The sequence below is a fragment of the Neovison vison genome, chromosome 1 (assembly GCF_020171115.1).
Source record: "Neovison vison isolate M4711 chromosome 1, ASM_NN_V1, whole genome shotgun sequence".
Taxonomy (NCBI): Eukaryota; Metazoa; Chordata; class Mammalia; order Carnivora; family Mustelidae; genus Neogale; species Neogale vison.
Window position 1 is genome coordinate 22789243 of NC_058091.1, and position 22323 is coordinate 22811565.

A 22323-nucleotide genomic window follows, 5' to 3' on the forward strand; every position below is an offset into this window, starting at 1 on the left:
AGGTTGAGAAGTGGCTTGCCCTCTCATTGCATAGCCTTTTCCCAAAGCCCTATTTCCAGAATTCAGTTACTCCAAGCACTGCTAAGAATGACAGTGTCTTAGGTGAGGACCTAGATGATTAATGCACATTACAATGTCTGTGGAATTTGTCTCAAAAGGAAGATCTAATTTAGTTTGCTAATCAAACAACTTCTCCATCATTTAAAGGTTGGAGATTTTCCTACAGAATTAGTAGGAGTCAGGACTAGACATTGAAGTGTGGACAGGACCAGCTACGTAATCTATGGCATTCTGTGCAAAATAAAAATACAGGGCTTCTTATTGAAAAATAAGGGGGAAAAAGCACCCCTATAGGTACTAAAACACAGTGGTTTCTTTCTTCCACAGTCCCTCTCTTGACCTGTCATGGTGTTTTAACTCATTTTTAATGCTGTGCTCCCCAGGCACAGGAATGCTTGTGAGGCTAGTGTGACCCTCACAGACACCCAGAGGTTCCATCCTGTGCCCGGAAGCATGAATGTGTGTGCAGTTGCTGCCTGGCGGCCCCATGCCCTCACTGGGGGCAGAGAGGTGGAGCCAGGCAGCTTTCCCTCCTGGGGGCCCGCCATGGACAGGCAACCCTAAGGGTATTGTAACCTCCATTCCAGGGTACTGTACTAATCTCAGGATAGGCAATAGGCTTGCTCCCACTGAGTCACCCATCAGATATACCATGATGTTTCCAGACTGGGGTCCTTGAGATACCACTAGGTACACATATCCTGATATTCCTCCTGATCAGGTCCCCAGTGGAGTGGAGGGCAGTAGTAACTCCTGGGTGGGAATGCTAGGGGGGAGGTGTTTACGGTGCCAGAAAGCAGAAGAGTAGGTAGCTGAGAACCCCTCTTGGCAAGGTGAGGAGGCAGTTTAAGACCAAGTCTCTAAGTCCTTAGTGCACGCTCCATGGACTCACAAAACACAAATTCTAAGTTAAAATCAAGAGTTTCAAAATGGTACCCATAAAGTATGAAAGCCAAACTACTCCTGTAAGTGCACTGATCACATGTCCATGGAGTGGTCCTGACTTTAGACTTCAGATGAAAGGAAGTAATTGCGACTGCCTTCCCACCCCAAATACATGTACTTGTAAGATTTTGACATATATGTCATATATATGCATTTTACACACACACACACACACACACACACTTAAATATATTACAAATAAGAAAAGCTTATGTGTTTTACCCATTTCAACTTTATTTCGGTTATGAGGGAATCAGCAGAGTTGAGATTGAACTTAACAAATGTTTTCTATTTAAAAGACTTCAAGTAGAAGGAAATATGTCAAAGTGTTAATAGTTCTCTCTGAGCCGAGGTGTTAAAAAGTAATTTTTATATCATTTTCTGGACATTGTGGTAATTTTTTTCCATGAAAATGATATATGGATTGCTTTTGTAATTAGGGAAAAAATGAATTAATGTTATTTTGTGAAGTAATAAAATAAACATACTTTACCTGTAGGGAGAGTACACGTCTCCTTGGATTTTTCTGATACAACCAGTGCTATCTCTCTGTTAACTTTTCTTAATACTTCTTGGATCATATGAATTTCAAGATTTTCCAGAAGTTTCTGAAGCTAGAGTCAGAAGTTTAAGAGTCACTTTCTACATTCAGCTTATACTTTGAGCTCCTAAGTCAAATTCCTACAGAAGGGTCTGGGGCTATGTTCTTCAGCTCCTCTCTCCCAGGGAGAAGGAAGGGTTCCTTTCTCGGGTTTCCAAGTGCTTCTGCAAGGGTAGATACACCTCTTTAGAGACCAACATCTTTTCTCTTGGCCCACATCCCAGTTGATAAAATACAACCCTCTTGTACCGAGTCGTGCTCAATTACAAAGTGCTCAATGTCTGAGGTGACCTCATGTATATTGCGAGTCTGTGAATGTGGGCAGGAATTTCATGAGTTGTTATTACAAGAGAAACCCCTCGGCTTGAAACTCAATTTAGATATCAAGGAGGATTTCATGAGAATATTTTAAAATCCAAACATGACTAGGAGAAAACTCTCCCAATAACCATGTGCCCTTACTTTACCCATTATGATTGTAGGGCCCGCGTTTCTCCCTGTCAGAGGACCTCAGCTACTAGAGAGAATCAGGGCTCAGAAGGGTAAACAGTGGGCTTGGGACTGGGGTCCCAACACTGTGTGTTGCAGGGGTGGGGGACAAGTAGCCACTGAATTCTTGATCTTCCGGGGACACTTCCACTGACACTCAAACAGCTAGAATTTTTGCTTGCTTCTTACCATAACAAGGAGAACACAGCCTTGCCTGTTACAGACACAAGGGAACACAGCCATGTGGAGATGGTGTCCCAGGGCCAAGGTGAACAAACCCTTGGAAAAACAACCTCTCACATAGACCTTCTAGCACACCAAATGGACCTGTGCATAAATCATGACTTATTCTCAGAAAAACAATCAATCATAGGAGCTATTTTAAATATCCCATTTTCATGGATGTATGTGTTGGGGGCAGTGGATAATTTTGTGTGAGATTTTAAGTTTAAGATGGCAGTATGTTCTCTATCATCATCTTTTTTTGTGGTAGTGTACCTTAGTTAGAGGAGAATCAAAATACAAAGCTCTAGACCTACAAAATGGAGATATTAGGGCTAGTTATTTACTTAATCAAAGCCCCACATGCTTTTAAATACTTAGTTCTCTCCGAGGCTGTTTAGTGATTGACATACCTTCAATTTCCACTTAATATCTTAGGGAAAATAATGCCACTTGGGTATATCTGTAGTTTTACATGCTTATGCTGTAAAGCAAATTTTCAGTCACATTCAAAACAGTTCCTGCATACCTGCTGAGTTTTTATTTCGATTTCTGAAGCTCCTTTGGGGGGAACAATAGACTGACTAATTATTATAATACCTTCGAATTCATCTTCTTTCCCCATCCGCCTAGCTATAGCTTTCATGCTGGGATAGAGAATGTCAGTTCTATTAAAGAAGAGAGACAGAAATTAGCAAACAATCGTATTTTTTCTTATTTAGATTCTCTGACAATTATTTTTGTTCACATTCTGCTTCCTGTCATTGTTATAAACCTCCCAACCCATTATAGAAACTCATATTGCCATCTAAATTCGCCACAGTTGCCACACCCTTAGTCAATATTAAATCCCGAGGACTTTTCCCCTTGGATACATATAATTTCACTCTTCATTCTTCAAAACATTGACAAGTTTTCTCACTGCCTAGTTACCAAGAAAGCTGAATGTAATAACTTGTAGGATAAACCATTTGGACTATGCCACCAAAGAGAACCTTCTTGTGCCCAGTAAGGTCCAAGAATGGTGAGTGGACAGTTGGTGGATGCTTGTTTGATAACAAAACACACGGCAGAAGCAACATGTCTTTCCTGCATGCTAAGTCATCCCAGCTAGAGCCGGAAGCTGTGAAACACCCCTAACACCCCACCCTCCTGCAGACCTAAGACCTTGCACCATATTATACCTCTGGCAGTAGAGAGAGAGAGAAAATATGAGAGACTCAACACTTGGGTCCAATGGGACAGGAAATGGGGAGGAGGTCACAGCAGCAGCCTCTCCCTACCTAGTGCTCACTGGGATCCTATGAACTAAAAAAGCTGATGAGTCAGCACCATGGGGACACCGGAGAGGCACAAGTTCCTCGAGACAGAACTCTAGGTAAATGAGATACTTAGTGGAATGAGTTGCTTAGTGGAACAGAGCACTGTTCCTGTAGTCAACAGAACCCAGCTCTTCCTGTAAAGCACTGGTGACAGGACACATCGCCTAGCTTCCTCTGCGCAAAGTGGGGCTGGGCGTACCAGGTTTATAGACCAAATCTCGCCCTCAGCGTAAGGGGAGGAATTTATCAGACACCAGATTCCACTCATTCACGGCGATTTCCACCTCAGCAATGCTCACCTGTAGAGTTCTGAGAACTGTTTGTGGAGGGAGACAGAATCAAGGTCCTGGCCTCGCAGTTTGAGTCGGCCCCAGTGCTCCTTTAGCACTTCCAGCTGCTTCCACAGCACCAGAAAGGATCTCAGGACAGCAAGGGACATCACCGCATTGCATGGGCCCCTCAGCAGTCTGGAGGCTTTGGGGCTGCTTTGGAACGGACTTCTGAATCCTGGCACTCCGGACACATCTGGCTGAAAGCATTACAGAAAGTCTTCTTTATTAATCATAGATCGATATAGGATATAGGATCGATATAGGATAACTTTTACATTAACCCACGGAGAAGGAGCATTTTGGAGAATGTGTATTCTCCGTAGGAGGAATGGGTTATGGGCTTACAGCACATTATAGCTTAGAGAGGGTAAGCATCCTTTCTAAATAGATAAAATACAGAAAAGAGGCAAATATCTCCATTTCAGCTTTCTGCTTGAGTCTTGTACCATTCATTTAAAAAACTCTTTAACTTGGGTATTAACCTTCTATCTGCCTTTGAAAAATTAGGCCTTTTGTGTTTAGCCTCTGCAGTCTGGAAAGTACCCTTCAACACACTTGAGATTTAATTCCCCTTCACGGTAGTAGAGCTGTAATATGACCTAAAATTAGGGATTTTACTTGTTTTATGGATGAGGAAATGGAAACATAAGTTAATCTTATCTTCTAGTCCTTCTCCTGTCCTTTAAAAGTTTACATGTCTCTTAATTTGAACTTGTTATCCAATGGGCAATTTTCCTTTAGAATAATGATTTGTTTGCTCATTCATTGGTAGTTGCCTTAACTCAGTGTTTGTTGAGGGACCGCTCTGCCCTGGAGAATGTGGAGGGAACAAGGTTTTCAGGTCCCCCTCTACTGCAGCCAGGGTGTGAGGGCCCAAGGTCACCCAGAGAGTGACAGACAAAACTGGATCCTGCATCCAGGTTCTCACCTGAGGACAGGGTCTCAGTCACAGGAAAAGGAGCATTGCTTTGCAAAGATGCAAACTTGGATCATGAGGTTACTGTAAGAAAGGACTCAGAGAACATTCAGCAATAGCACCTCAGACACTCAAGTTTCCTGGTTCAGAGCAGGAAGAACACCCACTCATTGTAACCGGACCTGTGCTATTAACATATCTACAGAAAGGTTCCTGCCAGAAAGAGGGTTGGTCAGAGGCCGAGTTGGCAAGCCAGACCCAGGGGAGAGCTCACAGCTCCTGTACATGGCAGACAGCCCCTCAAGGAGCCTACCTACTCACTAAGGAGCTAACCCAAGATTTCCAGATTTGTTTTATCCTCAGGAGCCTTTCATCAAATAAAACCTTATGCAGTAACGGAAAACAGTCAACAGGCCAAGGCTGAGCATGGTGACAGCGAGGGGGCAGCCTACAGGCCATGTGGCCCCGCTCTGCTCAAAAAGCCCCAAGATGTTCCCTTTAAAGGGTTTGTGTGCAGTTTCACCTGAAGACACAGCAAAAAAAAAAAAAAAAAGTAGTCTGAAAAGCACCTGGGACTATACCTGAAGGAGATTTATTGGCAAATGGAAGGGCAGGGGCAGAGGAACTCCCCCAGAGACGGAGGATGCCACTGGCAGATGCCGGTGTTTCACCGTCCACTTAGATCACTAGCATCTAAGTGGTGGGCGAGCTCAGGTGCAAAACCCTCCCACCACCACCTTGCAAAGACAGGCAGGGGCAATTGGTGATGGCACCGTTGGGCTGCCTTGCTAAAGCCAGAGCAGGCGCCATTTTGCAACACTTCCCTGCTCTAGCTGGGGCAGGCAAGAGCAAGCAGTGGCAGCGTTCTCCCAGTCCTCAGCTAAAGCCAGTGAGCACAGGTGATTGCAACACGTCTGTACTCCCTGGTTGGGGCTGGCAACTGTGAGCAGTCCCAGTGTTTTCCTGCTCTCAGCCTAAAGCCAGAATATGCACATGGTCAAGACATTTCTTCCTCCTGTTGCATTCCCAAAGCCCCGGGCATGTGCAGTCAAGACATCTTCCTGCTGCCTTTCTGAAGCTGGGGAGTGTGCCCTAACCCCTACATTCTCCAGCTGCCTAGTTAATGCTAGTGGATACATGAAATCCACACAGGGAACACTCCTTGACTGCCTGCCGCTGGTGGCCAACGGGCCTGACATTTCTGAGCTCCAAGGGAATGTCACAGTCAGAAAGACAGTATGTGACAGGCCACCTCTTCCAGGCACTGCAGATGGCAGACTGAAGTGCAACCCTGTCTTGTTGTGAAAAAAAGCCCATTTACTTATGTTGCAGCTTTGGCCTGAGGAGCAGGTTTCAGGTTTTCCCTACATCTAGAGGCTACAGAGATGCTCCCAGGGAGCATAAGCAGGAAGACACCATCCTTGTGCACCTTCTGTGCTTCAATATGGCTCGAAAGTCCTCCCAGAAAGAGCTTATATATTCATGTAGAGTCCCACGTTTTGTAAGCCAGCAGGGATTATGACTGTGGCTGCACTAGACTATATTTGCATGTATTTTTTTAGAGATTTTATTTATTTATTTGAGAGAGAGAGAGAGAATATGAGTGGTGTGAGGGGGGAGGAGCAGAGGGAGAGGGAAAAGCAGACTCCTCACTGAACAGGGAGCCCAACATGGGGCTCAATCACAACCTGATCCCAAGGCAGATGCTTGACCTACTGAGCCTCCCAAAGCCCCAACATATTTGCATATTTTAAAAGCTGCTGCCTGTAGGTCTAGCTTCAGATTAGCCTGAAGCTTGGTGCTAAATGAAATTTCTCCCCTTGGAACACTGACAGGCCTTGGTACCTCCTCAATGACAAGGACATATCAATAATAAATCAGGCTGATTTGACAATCACAAAGTTTTAAGAAACAACCAAAGGCTAGGACAAGGTTGAACGAGAAGTTTCATCAACTACACAAAGGCACTCTAAGACTGAAAGACTCGGAAAAAGACCATAATGCTATGGAGATAAGTAATCTACCTGATAAACAATTCAGGGTAAATGCCATAAAGATGCTTACCAAACTTGGGAGAGGAACGAATTAGCCCAGTAAGGATTCAACAATGAGATAGAAAATATAATAAAGTACTAAGCACAAGTCCACATAGCTGAAGAATGTAATAACGGAACTGAAAAATACACTAGAGGTATTAAACATCAGACTGGATGTAGCAGATGAATGAGTCAGAATGCAAAACAATGGAATTTACCCAGACAGTGCCATGAAGGGAAAAAGGAATTTTAAAAAATGAAGATACCTTAAAGGACCTATGAGACAATATCAAGCATAATAACATTTGCATCATAGAGGTCCCAGAAAGAGAAAAGAAAGAGAAATAGGCAGAAAACTTATTTGAAGAAATAATGACTGAAAACTTCCTTAACCTAGGGAAGGAAACAGAAATCTAAGTCCAGGAGGCCCAGAGAGTTCCAAATAAGAGATACACACCAAGATACATTATAATTAACATGTCACAAGTTAAAGAGAGAATCTTAAAAGTAGCAAGAGAAAAACCAATTGTTATATACAAGAGAAACACCATAATCAGCAGATTTCTCAGCAGAAACTTTGCAGGCCAGAAGAGAGTGACCCAATATATTCAAAGTACTGAAAGGAGAAAACCTCCAACCAAGAACACTCTACCTGAAGGTTGTCATTCAGAACTGAAGAAGAGAGAGAGTTTTCCAGACAAAAGCTTAAAGAGTTCATCGCTCCTAAACTGGCCTTATAAGAAATGTTAAAGAAGGGCGCCTGGGTGGCTCAGTGGGTTAAGCCTCCACCTTTGGCTCAGGTCATGATCCCAGGGTCCTGGGATCGAGTCCCGCATCGGGCTCTCTGCTCAGCAGGGAGCCTGCTTCCTCCTCCCTCTCTCTCTGCCTACTTGTGATCTCTCTCTGTCAAATAAAGAAATAAAATCTTAAAAAAAAAAGTTAAAGAGACTTCTTTCAGCAGAAACAAAATAGCACTAATTATTATTTTTTAAAGATTTTATTTCTTTATTTGACAGAGAGAGATCACAAGTAGGCAGAGAGAGAGAGAGAGGAGGAAACAGGCTCCCTGCTGAGCAGAGAGCCCGATGCGGGACTCGATCTCAGGACCCTGGGATCATGACCTGAGCCAAAGGTGGAGGCTTAACCCACTGAGCAACACAGGCACCCAACAGCACTAATTATTAACAACAACAACAACAACAACAAAATACAAAAGGAAAAATCTCGGGACGCCTGGGTGGCTCAGTTGGTTAAGCAGCTGCCTTCGGCTCAGGTCATGATCCCAGCGTCCAGGGATCGAGTCCCACATCGGGCTCCTTGCTCGGCAGGGAGCCTGCTTCTCCCTCTGTCTCTGCCTGCCATTCTGTCTGCTTGTGCTCGTTCGCTCTCCCTCTCTCTCTCTGACAAATAAATAAAATCTTTAAAAAAAAAAAACATTAAAAAAAAAAATCTCTCCAGAAAAAGTAAATATATAGTAAAGGTAATGAGTTAATTTATAAAACTACTATGAAGGTCAAAAAGTCAAAAGTAAAATTAACTAAAATTACAAAAATTAGTTGAGGTAAATAAAATAGAAAGATGTAAAATGTGACATCAAAAACAAACATGGGGGGTACAGTAGTTCAAATGTAGGGTTTGGAAAATGTTCAAATATAAGTTTCAATCAACTTAGACAGTTATACACATAGGATGATATATGTGAACTTATAGTAACTACATAGCAAAAATTTATATTAAATATATAAAAGAAAATGAGAAGAGAATCTAAACATAACACTAAAGAAAGTCACCAAACCAGAGGGGAAGAAAGAAAGAGAAGAAGGAAGGAATAGAAAGGAACTATAAAAATAGTCACTAAACAAGTAACAAATGGTGATAAGTACTTACCTATCAATAATTAAAATAAATGCAAATAGACTAAGTGTTCTAAAAAAATATCACAGAGTAGCTGAATTGATACAAAATCAAGGCACATTTATATACTGGTTTTCAGAGACTCATTTCATAAGTAAGGACACACACCAACTGAAAGTGAAGAGATGGAAAAAAGATATTCCTTGTAAATGAAAATGAAAAGAAAGCTGGTATAGCTATGCTCATATTAGACAAAATGACTCTAAAACAAAGACTATAATAAAAGACAAAGAGGAGCACTACATAATGATAAAGAAATCAACCTCAAAAAGATAACAGTTTTATAAATATATATGCACCCAATGTAGGAGGACCAAAGAATATAAAACAAATATTAAGAGACCTAAAGGGAAAAATTGACAGCAATACAATAATAATAGGATAATTTGACATCCCATTTGTATCAATTAATAGATCGTCCAGATGGAAAAAATCAATAAGGAAACATTGGCTTTAAATGACACAACAAGGGCGCCTGGGTGGCTCAGTCATTACGCATCTGCCTCAGGTCATGGTCCCAGGATTCTGGGATTGAACCCCATGTCAGGCTCCCTGCTCAGTGGGAAGCCTGCTTCTCCCTCTCTTATTTCCCTTGCTTGTTGTGTTCCCTCTCTCACTGTCTCTCTGTCAAATAAATAAATAAATAATCTTTTTAAAAAAATGACACAAAGCCCAAGTTAGTAAAAGGAAAGAAATAATAGAGATCAGAGCAGAAATAAATACAATAAAGACTAAAAAGATAGTTTTTAAAAATCAGTGAAGTGCTGGTTCTTTGAAAAGATAAACAAGACTGACAAGCATATGGCTAGGCACAACCAAGAAAAAAAAGAGAGGGCTAAAAGGAATAAAATCAGAAATGAAAGAACTTATAACTGATACCACAAATATATAGAAGACCGTTAAGAGACAATTACATACAAATAAAATGGACAACCTAGAATAAATAGATAAATGCCTAGGAACTTACAAATCTTCAAAGACTGAATCATAAAAAAAATCTTAATAGACCAATTACTAGTAAGGAGATTGAATCGTTAATCAAAAACCTCCCAACAGGGGTGCCTGGGTGGCTCAGTGGGTTAAAGCCTCTGCCTTCGGCTCAGGTCATGATCCCAGGATCCTGGGATCGAGCCCCGCATCGGGCTCTCTGCTCAGCAAGGAGCCTGCTTCCCTTCCTCTCTCTCTGCATGCCTCTCTGCCTACTTGTGTCTACTATTACTATCTGTCCAATGGATAAATAAAATATTTAAAAAAAAAAAACCTCCCAAAAAACAAAAATCCAAGACCAGACAGCTTCACTGATGAATTCTACCAAACATTCAAAGAAGATTTAACATCTATCCTTCTCAAACTCTTCCAAAAAATTAGAGGAGGGAATGTTTCCAAACACATTTTATGAGGCCAGCATTACCCAGATATCAAAAACAGATGAGGACAACACAAAAAAGAAAATTACAGACCAATATCCCCAATTAACACAGATACGAAAATCATTAACAAAATATTAACAAACAAAATTGAGCAATATAGTAAAAGGATCATATGCCATTGACCGAGTGGGATTTATTTCAGGAATTCAAGGATGGTTTAACATTCACAAATCAATCAACATGATAAACCAGATTAATAAAATGAAAGATAAAAAATCATGATCATCTCAATAGATGCAGAAAAATATTTGAAAAAATTCAACATCCATTTATGATAAAAATTCTCAGCAAAGTAGGTAGAGTGGAAATGTATCTCAACACAACAAAGCTGTATGTGACAAACTGACAGCTAATATATTCAGCTGTGAGAAGCTTAAAGTTTTTCCCCTAATATTGGGAACAAGATGAGGATGTTCACCCTCCTCATTTTTATTCAACATAGTATTGAAAATCCTAGCCAGAGCAATTAGGCAAGAAAAAGAAGTAAAAAACATCTGAAACGGAAAAGAAGAAGTAAAATTGTCACCATTTGCAGATCACATGATATTATATATAGAAAACTAAAGATTCCACAAAAAAACTATTGGAACTAACAAATGAATTCAGCAAAGTTGCAGGATACAAAATTAATATACAAAATATGTTGTGTTTTTATACATTAATAACAAACTATAAAAATGAGAAATTGAGAAAACAATTCCATGGATAACCATATAAAAAGAATACTGAGCAGTAAACTTAAACAAGGAAGTGAAAGACCTGTACACTGAAAACTATAACTTGTCAATTGAAGAAGACACTAATAAATGGAAAGATAGTCCATGCTCATGGAATTAGAATAATTAAAATTAATATTAAAATATTCATACTACACAAAGCAATCTACAGATTCATGCAGTCTTTATCAAAATTCTAATGACATTTCTCACAGAACTAGAATAACTAATTCTAAAATATATTATATGGAACCACAAAAGACTCCCAAATGACTAAAACAATCTTGAGAAAGAAAAACAAATCAGGCAGTAACATGATCCCTGATTTCAAACTATACTACAAAGCTATAATGATCAAACAACATGGTACTGGCATAAAAATACATAGATCGGTGGAACAGAATAGAGAGCCCAGAAATAAATTCATGCATATACGATCAATTAATTTATGACAAGGTAGGTAAGAATATAGAATGACAAAAGGACCATCTCTTCAATAACTGGTACTGGAAAAATGGGACAGCTACATGCAAAAATTAAAACAGACCCCTGCACCAAATACAAAAATAAACACAAAATGGAAAAAAAAAACCCACACAGAATGTGCAAGACAAGGAGTGGATTCTAATATATAGATTTTCATTAATAATAATTTATACATATTGGCTGATTAATTGTAACAAGTGTATCACACTAATGTAAGATGTTCACAATAAGAAAATCTGTGTTGGGAAGGTGGAATATAAGGGGGTTTATAGGAACTCTCTAGCCTAATACATTATATATCTGTTTTCAGTAAACTTTCTTTTCTGCTTTGGTAAAAAAAAAAAAAAAAAAAGATGAAAGACTTGAATGTAAGGCCTGAAACTTAAAACTCCTAGAAGAAAACAGAGGCAGTAAGATCTTTGACATTAGTCTTACTGATATTTCTTTGGATCTGACTCCAAAGTCAAGGAAAACAAAAGCAAGAGTAAACAAGTGGGACTACATCAAACTAAAAAGCTACTGCACAGTGAAGGGAACCATCAACACAATAAAAAGGTCATCTACTGATGGAAGAAGATATTTGCAAATCATATCCCTAATAGGGGTTAAAATCCAGAATACATAAAGAACTCATAAAAGTCAATAACAAAAAACCCAGAAAATTTAAACCTGGTCAGAGGATCTGAATAGACATTTTCTAAAAACCAACCAACCTACCAACCAACCCATACAGATGCTCAGTAAGTATATGAAGAATGTTTAACATTACTAATCGCCAGAGGACTGTAAATCAAAACCAGAATGAGATATCACCACACATCTGTCAGAATAACTATCACTAAATAAATAAATAACAAGTTTTGGCAAGGTAAAAAGAGACTGTTGTGCACAGGTGGTGGGAATGTAACTAGTGCACCACTATGAAAAACAGTATGGAGGTTCCTCTTAAAAACAGAACTACCATATGATCCAGTAATTCCACTATTGGGTATCTACAAAGAAAATGAAAGCATGAATTTGAAAAGATATATGCATGTTATGTTCATTGAAGCATTATTTGCAATAGCCGAGATATTGGAAACAAACTAAGGCTTCATTGATGGATCACCAGATAAAGAGGCAATTACATACACACACAGGAATACTACTCAGCCATAAAAAAGAATGAAAACCTGCCATTTGTGACAATATAGATGGATCTAGAGGGTATTAAGCTAAGTGAAATAAGTCAGTCAGACACAACTACTGCATGCTTTCACTTTTATGTGGAATCTAAAAAACAAAACAAAATTAAAGGAAGACATCGATACAGAGAACTGACTGGTGGTTGCCAGAGGAGAGGAGGTTTGGGGGACAAATGAATAAAGGGAATCAAGAAGTACAAACTTCCAATTATAAGATAAAAAACTCATGTGGATATAATGTACACTTTGGGGAATACAGTCAATCATCCTGTATTAACTTTGTATAGTAATGGATGGTAACTAGGCTTACTATGATTTTCATTTTGCAATGCATACAAACAGAGAATCATTATGTTTTATACCTGAAACTAGTATTATATGTTAATCATACCTCAATTTAAAAAGGCATTATAAATTTAAAAAATACACCAAAACTCCAACTAGCCTCTGAGGAACCCAGGGCTCCTGGGACCACTGCTTTAAGGGTCTATCACTTTTGTTTTGGAGTTTAAAAGCCTCAAGCCTAAGAGATCATGGTCAGGAAACCCAGAGTCCTTTCTCACAGGCAATATAAATTCTGATGCTTCCTAGTGTCTATGAATATTTAAAAACAAATCATGAAATAAAACTAATTAAAATAAATAATTACCGGGGTGCCTGGGTGGCTCAGTGGGTTAAAGCCTCTGCTTTCAGCTCAGATCATGATCTCAGAGTCCTGGGATCAAGCCCTGCATCTGGCTTTCTGCTCATCAGGGAGCCTGCTTCCTCCTATCTCTCTGCCTGCCTCTCTGCCTACTTGTAATCTCTGTCTGTCAAATAAATAAATAAAATCTTTTAAAAATAATAATTACTTTATTATAAACTTAGCATGTTAATATATTCATATTAAGAGAAGTTTTCTCTTCCTAAGTGTTTTAGAGGATGGAAGAAGGAACAGGAGACAGGATACAGCACGAAGGTGCGGGAGAGTGGGGATGTCAGGGAATGATGGCAATCCATCAAAAACAGGACCAAGTAATGGTAACTAGAGAGCCCAAAGGGCCCAGCATGCTTCTTGATCTTGGTACTACTTGGTGCCAAGCCTGATTTACAAATGCTCCCTCTGAATGAAACATCTAATTCTGTGTGGAATTTAGATATCCCATCCCAACATACTTCCTTTTCCACTAATTTGCCTGAAGTAGACTTAGCTAGTAGGACACAGGGAAGATCTATTAGAAGGCTCTGGAAAGAATTTTCTTCCTTGGTAAAAAGATAAAGTCCCTTAAGGAGAAAGTTTTTTGTTCCTGTTTTCATCTTACAAGGATGAATGAGACATTTTCCTGACATACCCAAGATGGCAGAGCTGGAGCCTACATCAACCTGAGTGGCTGTACCAATCCAAACCACCTCCTCCTAGACTTGTTTTGAAACACTAGTACCCTTTCTAATTTAAGTCACGGCTAGTAGGACAACCTGTTTCTTTTTCTTTTTTTTTTTTTAATGATTTTTAAAAATAGATTATTTATTTATTTATTTGACAGAGAGAGATATCATAAGTAGGCAGAGAGGCAGGCAGAGAGAGAGAAGGGGGAAGCAGGCTCCCTGCTGAGCAGAGAGCTCGACGTGGGGCTCGATCCCAGGACCCTAAGATCATGACCTGAGCTGAAGGCAGAGGCTTAAACCACTGAGCCACCCAGGTGCCCTGACAACCTGTTTCTTATAGCAATTTCATCCTCATTTGTATAGAGGGGCATCAGCTAAAAGGTAAAAAAATCTGAAGAAGCTTCTGAAAGAGTGGTGTGGAAGTTGAAACCTGAAAGATAAATAGGATTTAATCAGATGATGAAGTAGAGAGGGAGGAGGAAAAGGAAGGAAGTTTTCCACCAGAGGGACTGGCTCGCACAAAGTTACTGAGGAAAGACAGCATGGTGCATTTGATAAAATGAAAGAAGTTGAGGGTGGAGATACCAGGAGGAGATAGGTGGTGAAGGTCTCGTTGTGGCACTTAGATTCTATTTTGGGGGCCTTTGGAAATCATTTAAGGGTTATAAGAGGGAAGTGACATAATCAGTTTTGCATTTAAAAATATTACCCTGGTAGGGCACCTGGGTGGTTCAGTGGGTTAAAGCCTCTGCCTTCAGCTAAGGTCATGATCCCAGGGTCCTGGGATCGAGTCCCACATCGGGTTCTCTGCTCAGCAAGGAGCCTGCTCTCCCCCTCTCTCTGCCTGCCTCTCTGCCTACTTGTGATCTCTGTCTGTCAAATAAATAAATAAAATCTTAAAAAAAATATTACCCTGGTGAATGCACCAGAAGGAGGCAAGAGTGAACATAGGGAATCCAACTGGAGGTTATGCTCATAGCCTAACATTAGGAGACAATGCTGACTGGGGGTTGGTGATGGAAGATGGGGAGCAGTAGACAAACTTGAGAGATATTAAAGTAATAGGATAGTAAAACTTAGCATTTGGTTGTGGGGTATGGAAGAGAGAAATCAAAGATGGGTGTCCAGATTTTTTGGCTTGGGCGCCACTGGCCAAGGAGTGGTCCACTGACAGAGAATATGGAAAGAAGGGTGAGTTTTGGGCTGTGAAGTAAGCTCAGTTTGGGACGCATGGACTCTGGGGTGGAGCAAGGAAGTTGAGTGCATGAATCTGATAGGATTGAAATTGGGACAGGACATGTAGATGGTCATTGCATGAGTCATCACGTGTAAAGTCATCAAAGTTACGAAAGCAGATGAGTTTGTCTAGGGAGAGGCTGAGAAGTGGAACAATGTAGTGGGCAAGAGTAGAGGGGAGCTCTGGTGCCAGACTGTTCAGTTGGAATCTGGGTTTCTCTCCTCACAAGATATGTGACTTCGGGCACATCAGTTAACCTTTCTAAGCTTCAGTATTATCTGTAAAAGGTGAATACTGCAAGTACCCCCTTCATGGAATTGTTGTGAAGATGAAAGATACTAGTAATTACTAAAGCACTCTGAAAAGATCTCAGTCATACCCAATGGTAGTAGTAAGAGTGTTCAGGGGATACTTATGGACGAGACACAGTGCCTAGGGCCCACAAAGTCTTCTAATTTCTTTTAAAATCAGGAGATAACGGATATTGAGTCTTAATAAAATGTTTTTTTAAGGCTTTATTCATTTATTTGACAGACAGAGATCACAAGTAGGCAGAGAAGCAGACAGAGAGTGAAAGGAGGGGAAGTAGACTCCCCGCTGAGCAGAGGGCCCGATGCTGGGCTCGATCCCAGGACCCTGGGATCATGACCTGAGCTGAAGGCAGAGGCTTTAACCCACTGAGCCACCCAGGCACCCCTTAATAAAATGTTTTAATGTAGGATATCTTTTTTTTAAATATTAATACGGTTGTAAACTATCACTTTTAATGCTTTTTTATGGAGGAAGGAGTCAACAAAGACTGAAGTGGCTAATGGCATGGAAGTCAAAATGCAGATCCGTGGGAGGGTAGTAGGGGACAGCACCCCAAAAATCATACTTTGGGGGATTGGGAGAGGAAGAAGGGGGGCAGGAGGCAGAGGACAGTCTGTGGGGAAGTCTGAGAAGGCCTGGCTACAATGCCAGGGGAAATTAGGAGGGAGCCCTGCTTTGGAAGCCAGGTGCAGGGAGGCCACAAGAAGGACACACTGTGTCCAGTCTGACAAGGGGTTCAGGTTGGAAGGGGACTGTAAAGTTTAGCGACAAGGATCGTGGTGCTCTTGGTAAGAGCGGTCTCAGTGGTGACAAATTGTAGTTTCTGAGGAGCGGATTGAAGGTAAGGAATTGGTTGGGGCTGCTGCAGACCTCTCTCTTGGAATGTTTGGCTCAGAAGAGGGGGGTCTTCAGATGGGGGCACCAGCTAGCTTACTCTGTGTCCCTACAAGTCTCTGGTTCCCAGATAACTGGGAACATAACTAATTCCAGTTATGATAAGGTGGGCTAGAGGTTCTTGGTACCTTAGAACTTCAGAGGGAAAAGTCCAGAGGAGGGAGTGCTTGCCTAGAAGTCCTTAGACTAGATGAGTGATGAAGATGAGATCCCAGACTGGAGAGGTTCACCCAGGGCCTCTGTCATACCCCTCCAGTCCTTCCGACTCTGGTTCTACATGTGTCTTCCAACTCTAAATGTGCATGACTCCTAAGGAAATCCAGCCAGTTGGATTACTTGTTCCATTTGGTTTCAGTGGGTCTCCCACAACTTTTGTTCTCTTTTTAAATGAAAAGAAATGGATATACCATATATTAGAGATGAACCCTGCCCCACTGCTGCCCCTATGCAACATTAGCTCAGTCCTGGGGCCCATTGGGAGACACCGTTGGACAGCGTCTGTGGCTCTCTGACTCCAGAGAGGAAGGTCCTTTAATACAATACAGCCCTGGCCAATTACGTAGACTGTTTACCAGGAGTATCTGACTGTGTTTGTCCAGTGTGGCTTGCTGTGTGGAGGGGTCCTCCATGGTCACATGATGGCTGCTCAGAAGTACATCTTCCAAAAGCATCCGCATGCCTACCAGCTCTCCATGGGCTACCTTGAGGTCAAGCTCACTCAGCCCACAGAGGCACACCTAGAAACAAAAAAGAACAAAGCAAAACACCCCTGCTAAAGGTTTCTATGTATCCTTTATACATGATTTTGGGGAGAAAACTAGAAATAATTATATTTATAAGCCCTGCCCTCTTGATTATTAGAAAATCCATAAAAATCTTAGAGTAACATTTCTAGCTCAAAGTTCTCCTTGAATATATCAGACTTTCAGCTTTGTATGGAAACCCAAGGTTCCCGGCACTTTACTGTGGAATCTGTACATGGTGAACGTATAGTATGATATCCATTTTCCTTTAAAAGTACTGATATAAACACAGGTATACATAAAAAAAAATACCGGAAAAAAGTAAACCAATATGTGAACTGTGATTGTTTCCTAGTGGGGGACTATAATTGATTTTCTTAACCATTCTTAATACTTTATTTTAAAAAATCCAAACAGTTTTAATTTTGAGCATAAACAAAAGCAAACAGTATAGTTCCCATCTCCCGGCCCCCAAAACCATCAGCCTATGGCCAGGCCTGACCCTATCTCCACCACTACCCACTTCCATATTACTCTGAAGCAAATTTATGATTGATTTTCACTTTTTTCTTAGTAATTTTCTACTTTTTAAAAATGAGAACACAATGATATTTGCTTAGGTGATCAGGGGGAGACACATAATTGAGAGAAATTCTCCTATGGATCCCGCTTAAAAAATTCTCTCCCTACCAACTGTTTATAGGGAAGCCAGGATCCTGGTCACACAACCCTGAACTTCCAGCCTGGCTGTTTCTCTAGGAGGCCTGGAGAGTGATTGGAGATGGACAGCCACTCTCCCTGATCTTTACTGGCCATGGGAACTACAGCTGAATCTACAACTGAGGCCCATACTACCAAGAACACGATTCTCTTCTGTCATAAGAAAACATGACTCACTTTGTAGCACTGGGTTTATAGCTTCATAACCAAACACTCCTGCTTATCTCATAAATTATTCACTGCTGACCTATGGACCCAAGGATGCCTGCTTTGTAGTCTGCATTCAGTTCTCTCTGTGACAAGTGGGAAGACCTAGCCTACCTGCATATTATATTCTAGGGTATCTGGTCTGCTACACATAACTGGAAACAGTCCTCCATCTTCCAGAAATGATCTCCAAGGGAATAGCACGGATGCCTAAAAGAACCAAATAAGAAACATGGTAATGGTATACTGTGTCCATAAATAATAAACATCTTGTATGAGCAGGATTTTTGTGTCTGTACTCCAAAACACTGTAGGATGATTTATTTACTATGTAGAAACAGTCTTGATAGAAGGTCCTTGATAATGTAGAGGAGAGAATAATCATCTTTTTTTTTTCCCTCCAGAATCTGGCTAAACATAGAAGGGTTCTTAAGACTTCAGTGTAACTAGTTAGCACCAGTGTTTGGAATTTCCAGAATACTATAAAAACAGGGACATATTTATAATAAAAAAAACTTAAACTTAAATGTTCTCAGTATTAGGAACTTTAAAATGTTTTCCTTCCTCATCACTGTGTTCCAGTTCTAGGTAACAACTCAAAGCCAATGTCATGACATTAACATGTGGACCTCAGTCTTCTCCATGTCACTGTCCAACAGCCAAGATATCCTCACTACTTGTGGCAGCACATGCAGCCTTGGACATAGCTGACCTGTCCATCTGACCCCATTCTATATTGCACACTTGGAACTGGCTTCAGACAATTCTTAGAGTTAGACTTGATTCAGGTAGCAGGAAACCAGGACACTTGCATCTACCTAATCCCAGCCAACATCCAAAGGCAATAGGAACAGGCCCAGGGGTCATGGTCAGTCCTGTCTTCTAGGACTAAATGAGGGTCAAGGCTTGGGCCAAGAATAATTGTCTTGTTGCTAGGGAAGATAAAATTGTGGGACTTACATGGGGTTGATATTGGCATTACTTGGCTTAGCTTTGTAATATATAAACATTAGGTTGGAGCTTTTGGAGTCAGAAGACCTGGATTTGTGAGGTGGTTTTAAATACATGTCCCAAACTTCTTTGATACTCTTCCCCATGAAGAAGTAGAGTTTAAGTCTTCTCCCCTTGAGTGTAGGCTAAAATTAACTCACTTCTAGTGAATGAAATATGGCAAAAAAGATGGGATGTCCCTTCTAAAATGAGGTAATAAAAAGGCTATGACTTCCACCTTGGCGTCTGTCTCTTGTTCTCTCTTGAATTGTTTGGTCTGGAGGAATTCATCTGTCATGTTATGAGGAAGCCCTGTGGACAAGCCCACATGAACGAGCTTGCAAGTGGATCTTCTGATGCCTACCAACAGCCCTGTGAGTGGGCTTGGAAGCAGATTCTCCTCCAGTAGACCCCTGAGATGACGACAGTTGGGCCAATACCTTAATTGCTGACTGGTGAGAAATCCACACGACTAACCAGAACTACACAATAAACTGTTCCCAGATTCCTGAGCCTCACAAAATACATGAGATGATGAACATTTATTGTTTTAGTCTGCTAAATTTGGGGGGTGATTTGTTACACTCTCATAGATAACCAATACAATTTGTGACCTCGGGCTGCCACAACTCCCCAGCAGTCTGATCTCTGGTCTGCCAGAACCTTAACCTTTCAGTCGTAGAAAGAGGGTAATATATTGTTGGTGCCTAAATAATGGTTGCTAGGATTACATTTGATAACACCTGTTGTAACCAGGGCTGTTCAAACCTCAGCTGCTGACCTAATTTATGTACTGTGATTGCTATCATCCTTATTTATTAAATCGAAAAGATCAGCTGTTGGTTTTGCTGCCAGCTGTGAACAGATAAGCTATTGGCCCAATTCACCTGATGAACAGTTTCGGGGCAAAGACTCTGGGAATAAGAGTGGGCCCGGGCTGCTCTCCCGAGTCAATAAAGGGGAGCCAAGCAAGGATAAAGAGTCTCAGAGAAGGGCGAGTCCCTGCAAAATTTAAACAAATGGAAACACAGTGCCCAAATACCTGATGTATAACACACCATTTATAGGTATAAAATTACCTCTCGACATACCTGGAGGCTCCGTGGATCCAGTGGCTGCGGCAGGCTGAGCTGTGAAGCAAAAATGCTCTTCACAAGAGAGCTGCTCAGTGGGGACAATCCGTGGTACATGCCATCTGTGACAGACTGGTAGGCAGGAGCGTTTCCCGCGGCCAAGAATGTTCTTCTATCCAAATATGGAGGGAATCTCATTAAAAGCCATTATTTAAGCTTCTCAAACTCAAAACTTTCTTCAAAGTTACTGCAGCAGGATAAAACTTTGAGGTATACACAGGTTTCTTCCTCAACAACCTCCTCCCTCACCCTTCTTTCTTTACACGTTGCCCTTCACTCACAATTCACAGCCCTCAAGGGAAGGGTAGACACACTCTAGACTAACATTATCCAGTAGAACTTCAAGCAATGTGGAAATGTTCTAAGTTTGACTGCCCAGTATGGTAACCACTAGCTATGTGTGGCTGTTGTGCACTCGAAATGTGGCTACTGGGACTGAGGAATTGAATTTTAAATTTTTCATCATCTAAATCAATGTTAATTTAAACTTTTCAATTAAGTAGCCACATGTGACTACTGTTGCAGACAGGTTTAGCTATAGCTCTAGAACAAAGATATGGATTGCTGAATTGATTGTTTTAAGACCAATAGTAGAGATGATTCTTAATATATAAAACCAAATTTTAAATTAAATAATAAAATCTTGAGGTTTGAGAGAGGAAGTTTTTTGTTTTGTTTTGAACAGAACTTGGCTTTGCATATCAAGAACCAAAAAGCCTGAAGATTGGCATATGAAATTTATACCATAAGTTGTAGAGAAGGAAGTATGCGTGAAAAATTACAATGATCTTTTTTTTTTTTTTTGGCCAAAAGGAAATAAGAGTTTAGTAAGCAAGGAAAGACTGTTTCTAGAACTTACATCTAATGGATACCTTAAAAAATATGCTACTACCGGATTTACCGAGGAGATAGTATCCCAAAACGGAGGGGACTTTTTGCTTGGATCTTCCATGGGCTTGGCCCAAGTCTTGCATAAAGCAGACATCAGAAAGAAGGTGATTAATCATGACTGATGGAAATGAGGGAAATGATAGCACTGATGGAAATGAGGGAAATGATAGCACTGAGGGAAATGAGGCAGCCTCCCAGAGATGAGCAGACAATCAGAGTTTTGGGGAAAGACCTCAGGAGTGCCTGAGCCCCTACTGGAGAGTGTCTATGTGGAGTGCTGAGCATCAGGTCAATCAGAAGAGATCTGGCATTGGATCACATAACCCACAATGGGTAGGTGAGGTAGCCATTCCTTCTCAACTGCTATGATGATTTATAAGCACCCCTAGGAACTTATATCATGGTGTAAGGCCTAAAATTAAGGTCCAGTATTATGTGCTACCTTCACCCCTGGTAAAATCAGGAAGGCCTTGAATGCTTAATCACAAGTTCCCCTTTCCACTCTGCTCCCACAGATGAAGTCTTCTAGTCCAGTAACCTTCCATATCAAATGGACCCATGTGCAGTCCCTGCTTGTCCCTAGTAGTGGCTTCAGTTCCTTGCTAGACCACAAAAGCATTCAATTAAACCAATCACATTCTTCTGCAGAAATGAGGGGACATCACACCCTCTTGATACCACACAGCTTGTCTCCCATGGTCGCTGGTTTTTCACTCTGTTCCCAAGTGCAACTCCCCTGGGACTTTGCATTGTACACAGTGTCCTCTTCCCCGGGCTGTGAGTGTACGTGACTAGTAAACTGCTGTTGATCTCACCTGTCCAGTTTAAGTGTCATGTGTTCGGCCATCCCTGTAACCCCAGGACAGCACCCCTCCCTTACCAACAGAGTGAATAGGAGGCAATTAAAACAAAGGGAAATGGGGATTCATTCATCTTGCATTCATTCATTTTAAATCTCAGACTGACCACTTTTAAGCTCTACTTGTGGCTGAATGACATGGAATTAGAAAGTTTAATCTTTTAGCCATCAGCAGGAGAGGCTTGTGAACTTTAGTTCAAAGACAGATAAAGGGAGCACTATATTTTTACATCAAACCATTGTACTGGTACAAAAATCATACCACCGTTTCACATTTTAATGAGAATTAACAAAAGATAGTTGAATATTATTTTATACT

General features: G+C 40.9%; 1 protein-coding gene across 1 annotated transcript in view; it reads right to left on the minus strand.

Moving 5' to 3' along the window:
- LOC122909007 overlaps window positions 1-22323 on the minus strand; it is a 157865-nt gene that overhangs the window by 33359 nt on the left and 102183 nt on the right. The window contains 6 exon segments of the mRNA XM_044252938.1: window positions 1499-1619; window positions 2847-2985; window positions 3939-4168; window positions 17034-17198; window positions 18246-18341; window positions 20213-20366. Coding sequence (XP_044108873.1) covers window positions 1499-1619; window positions 2847-2985; window positions 3939-4168; window positions 17034-17198; window positions 18246-18341; window positions 20213-20366 — 905 coding nt within the window.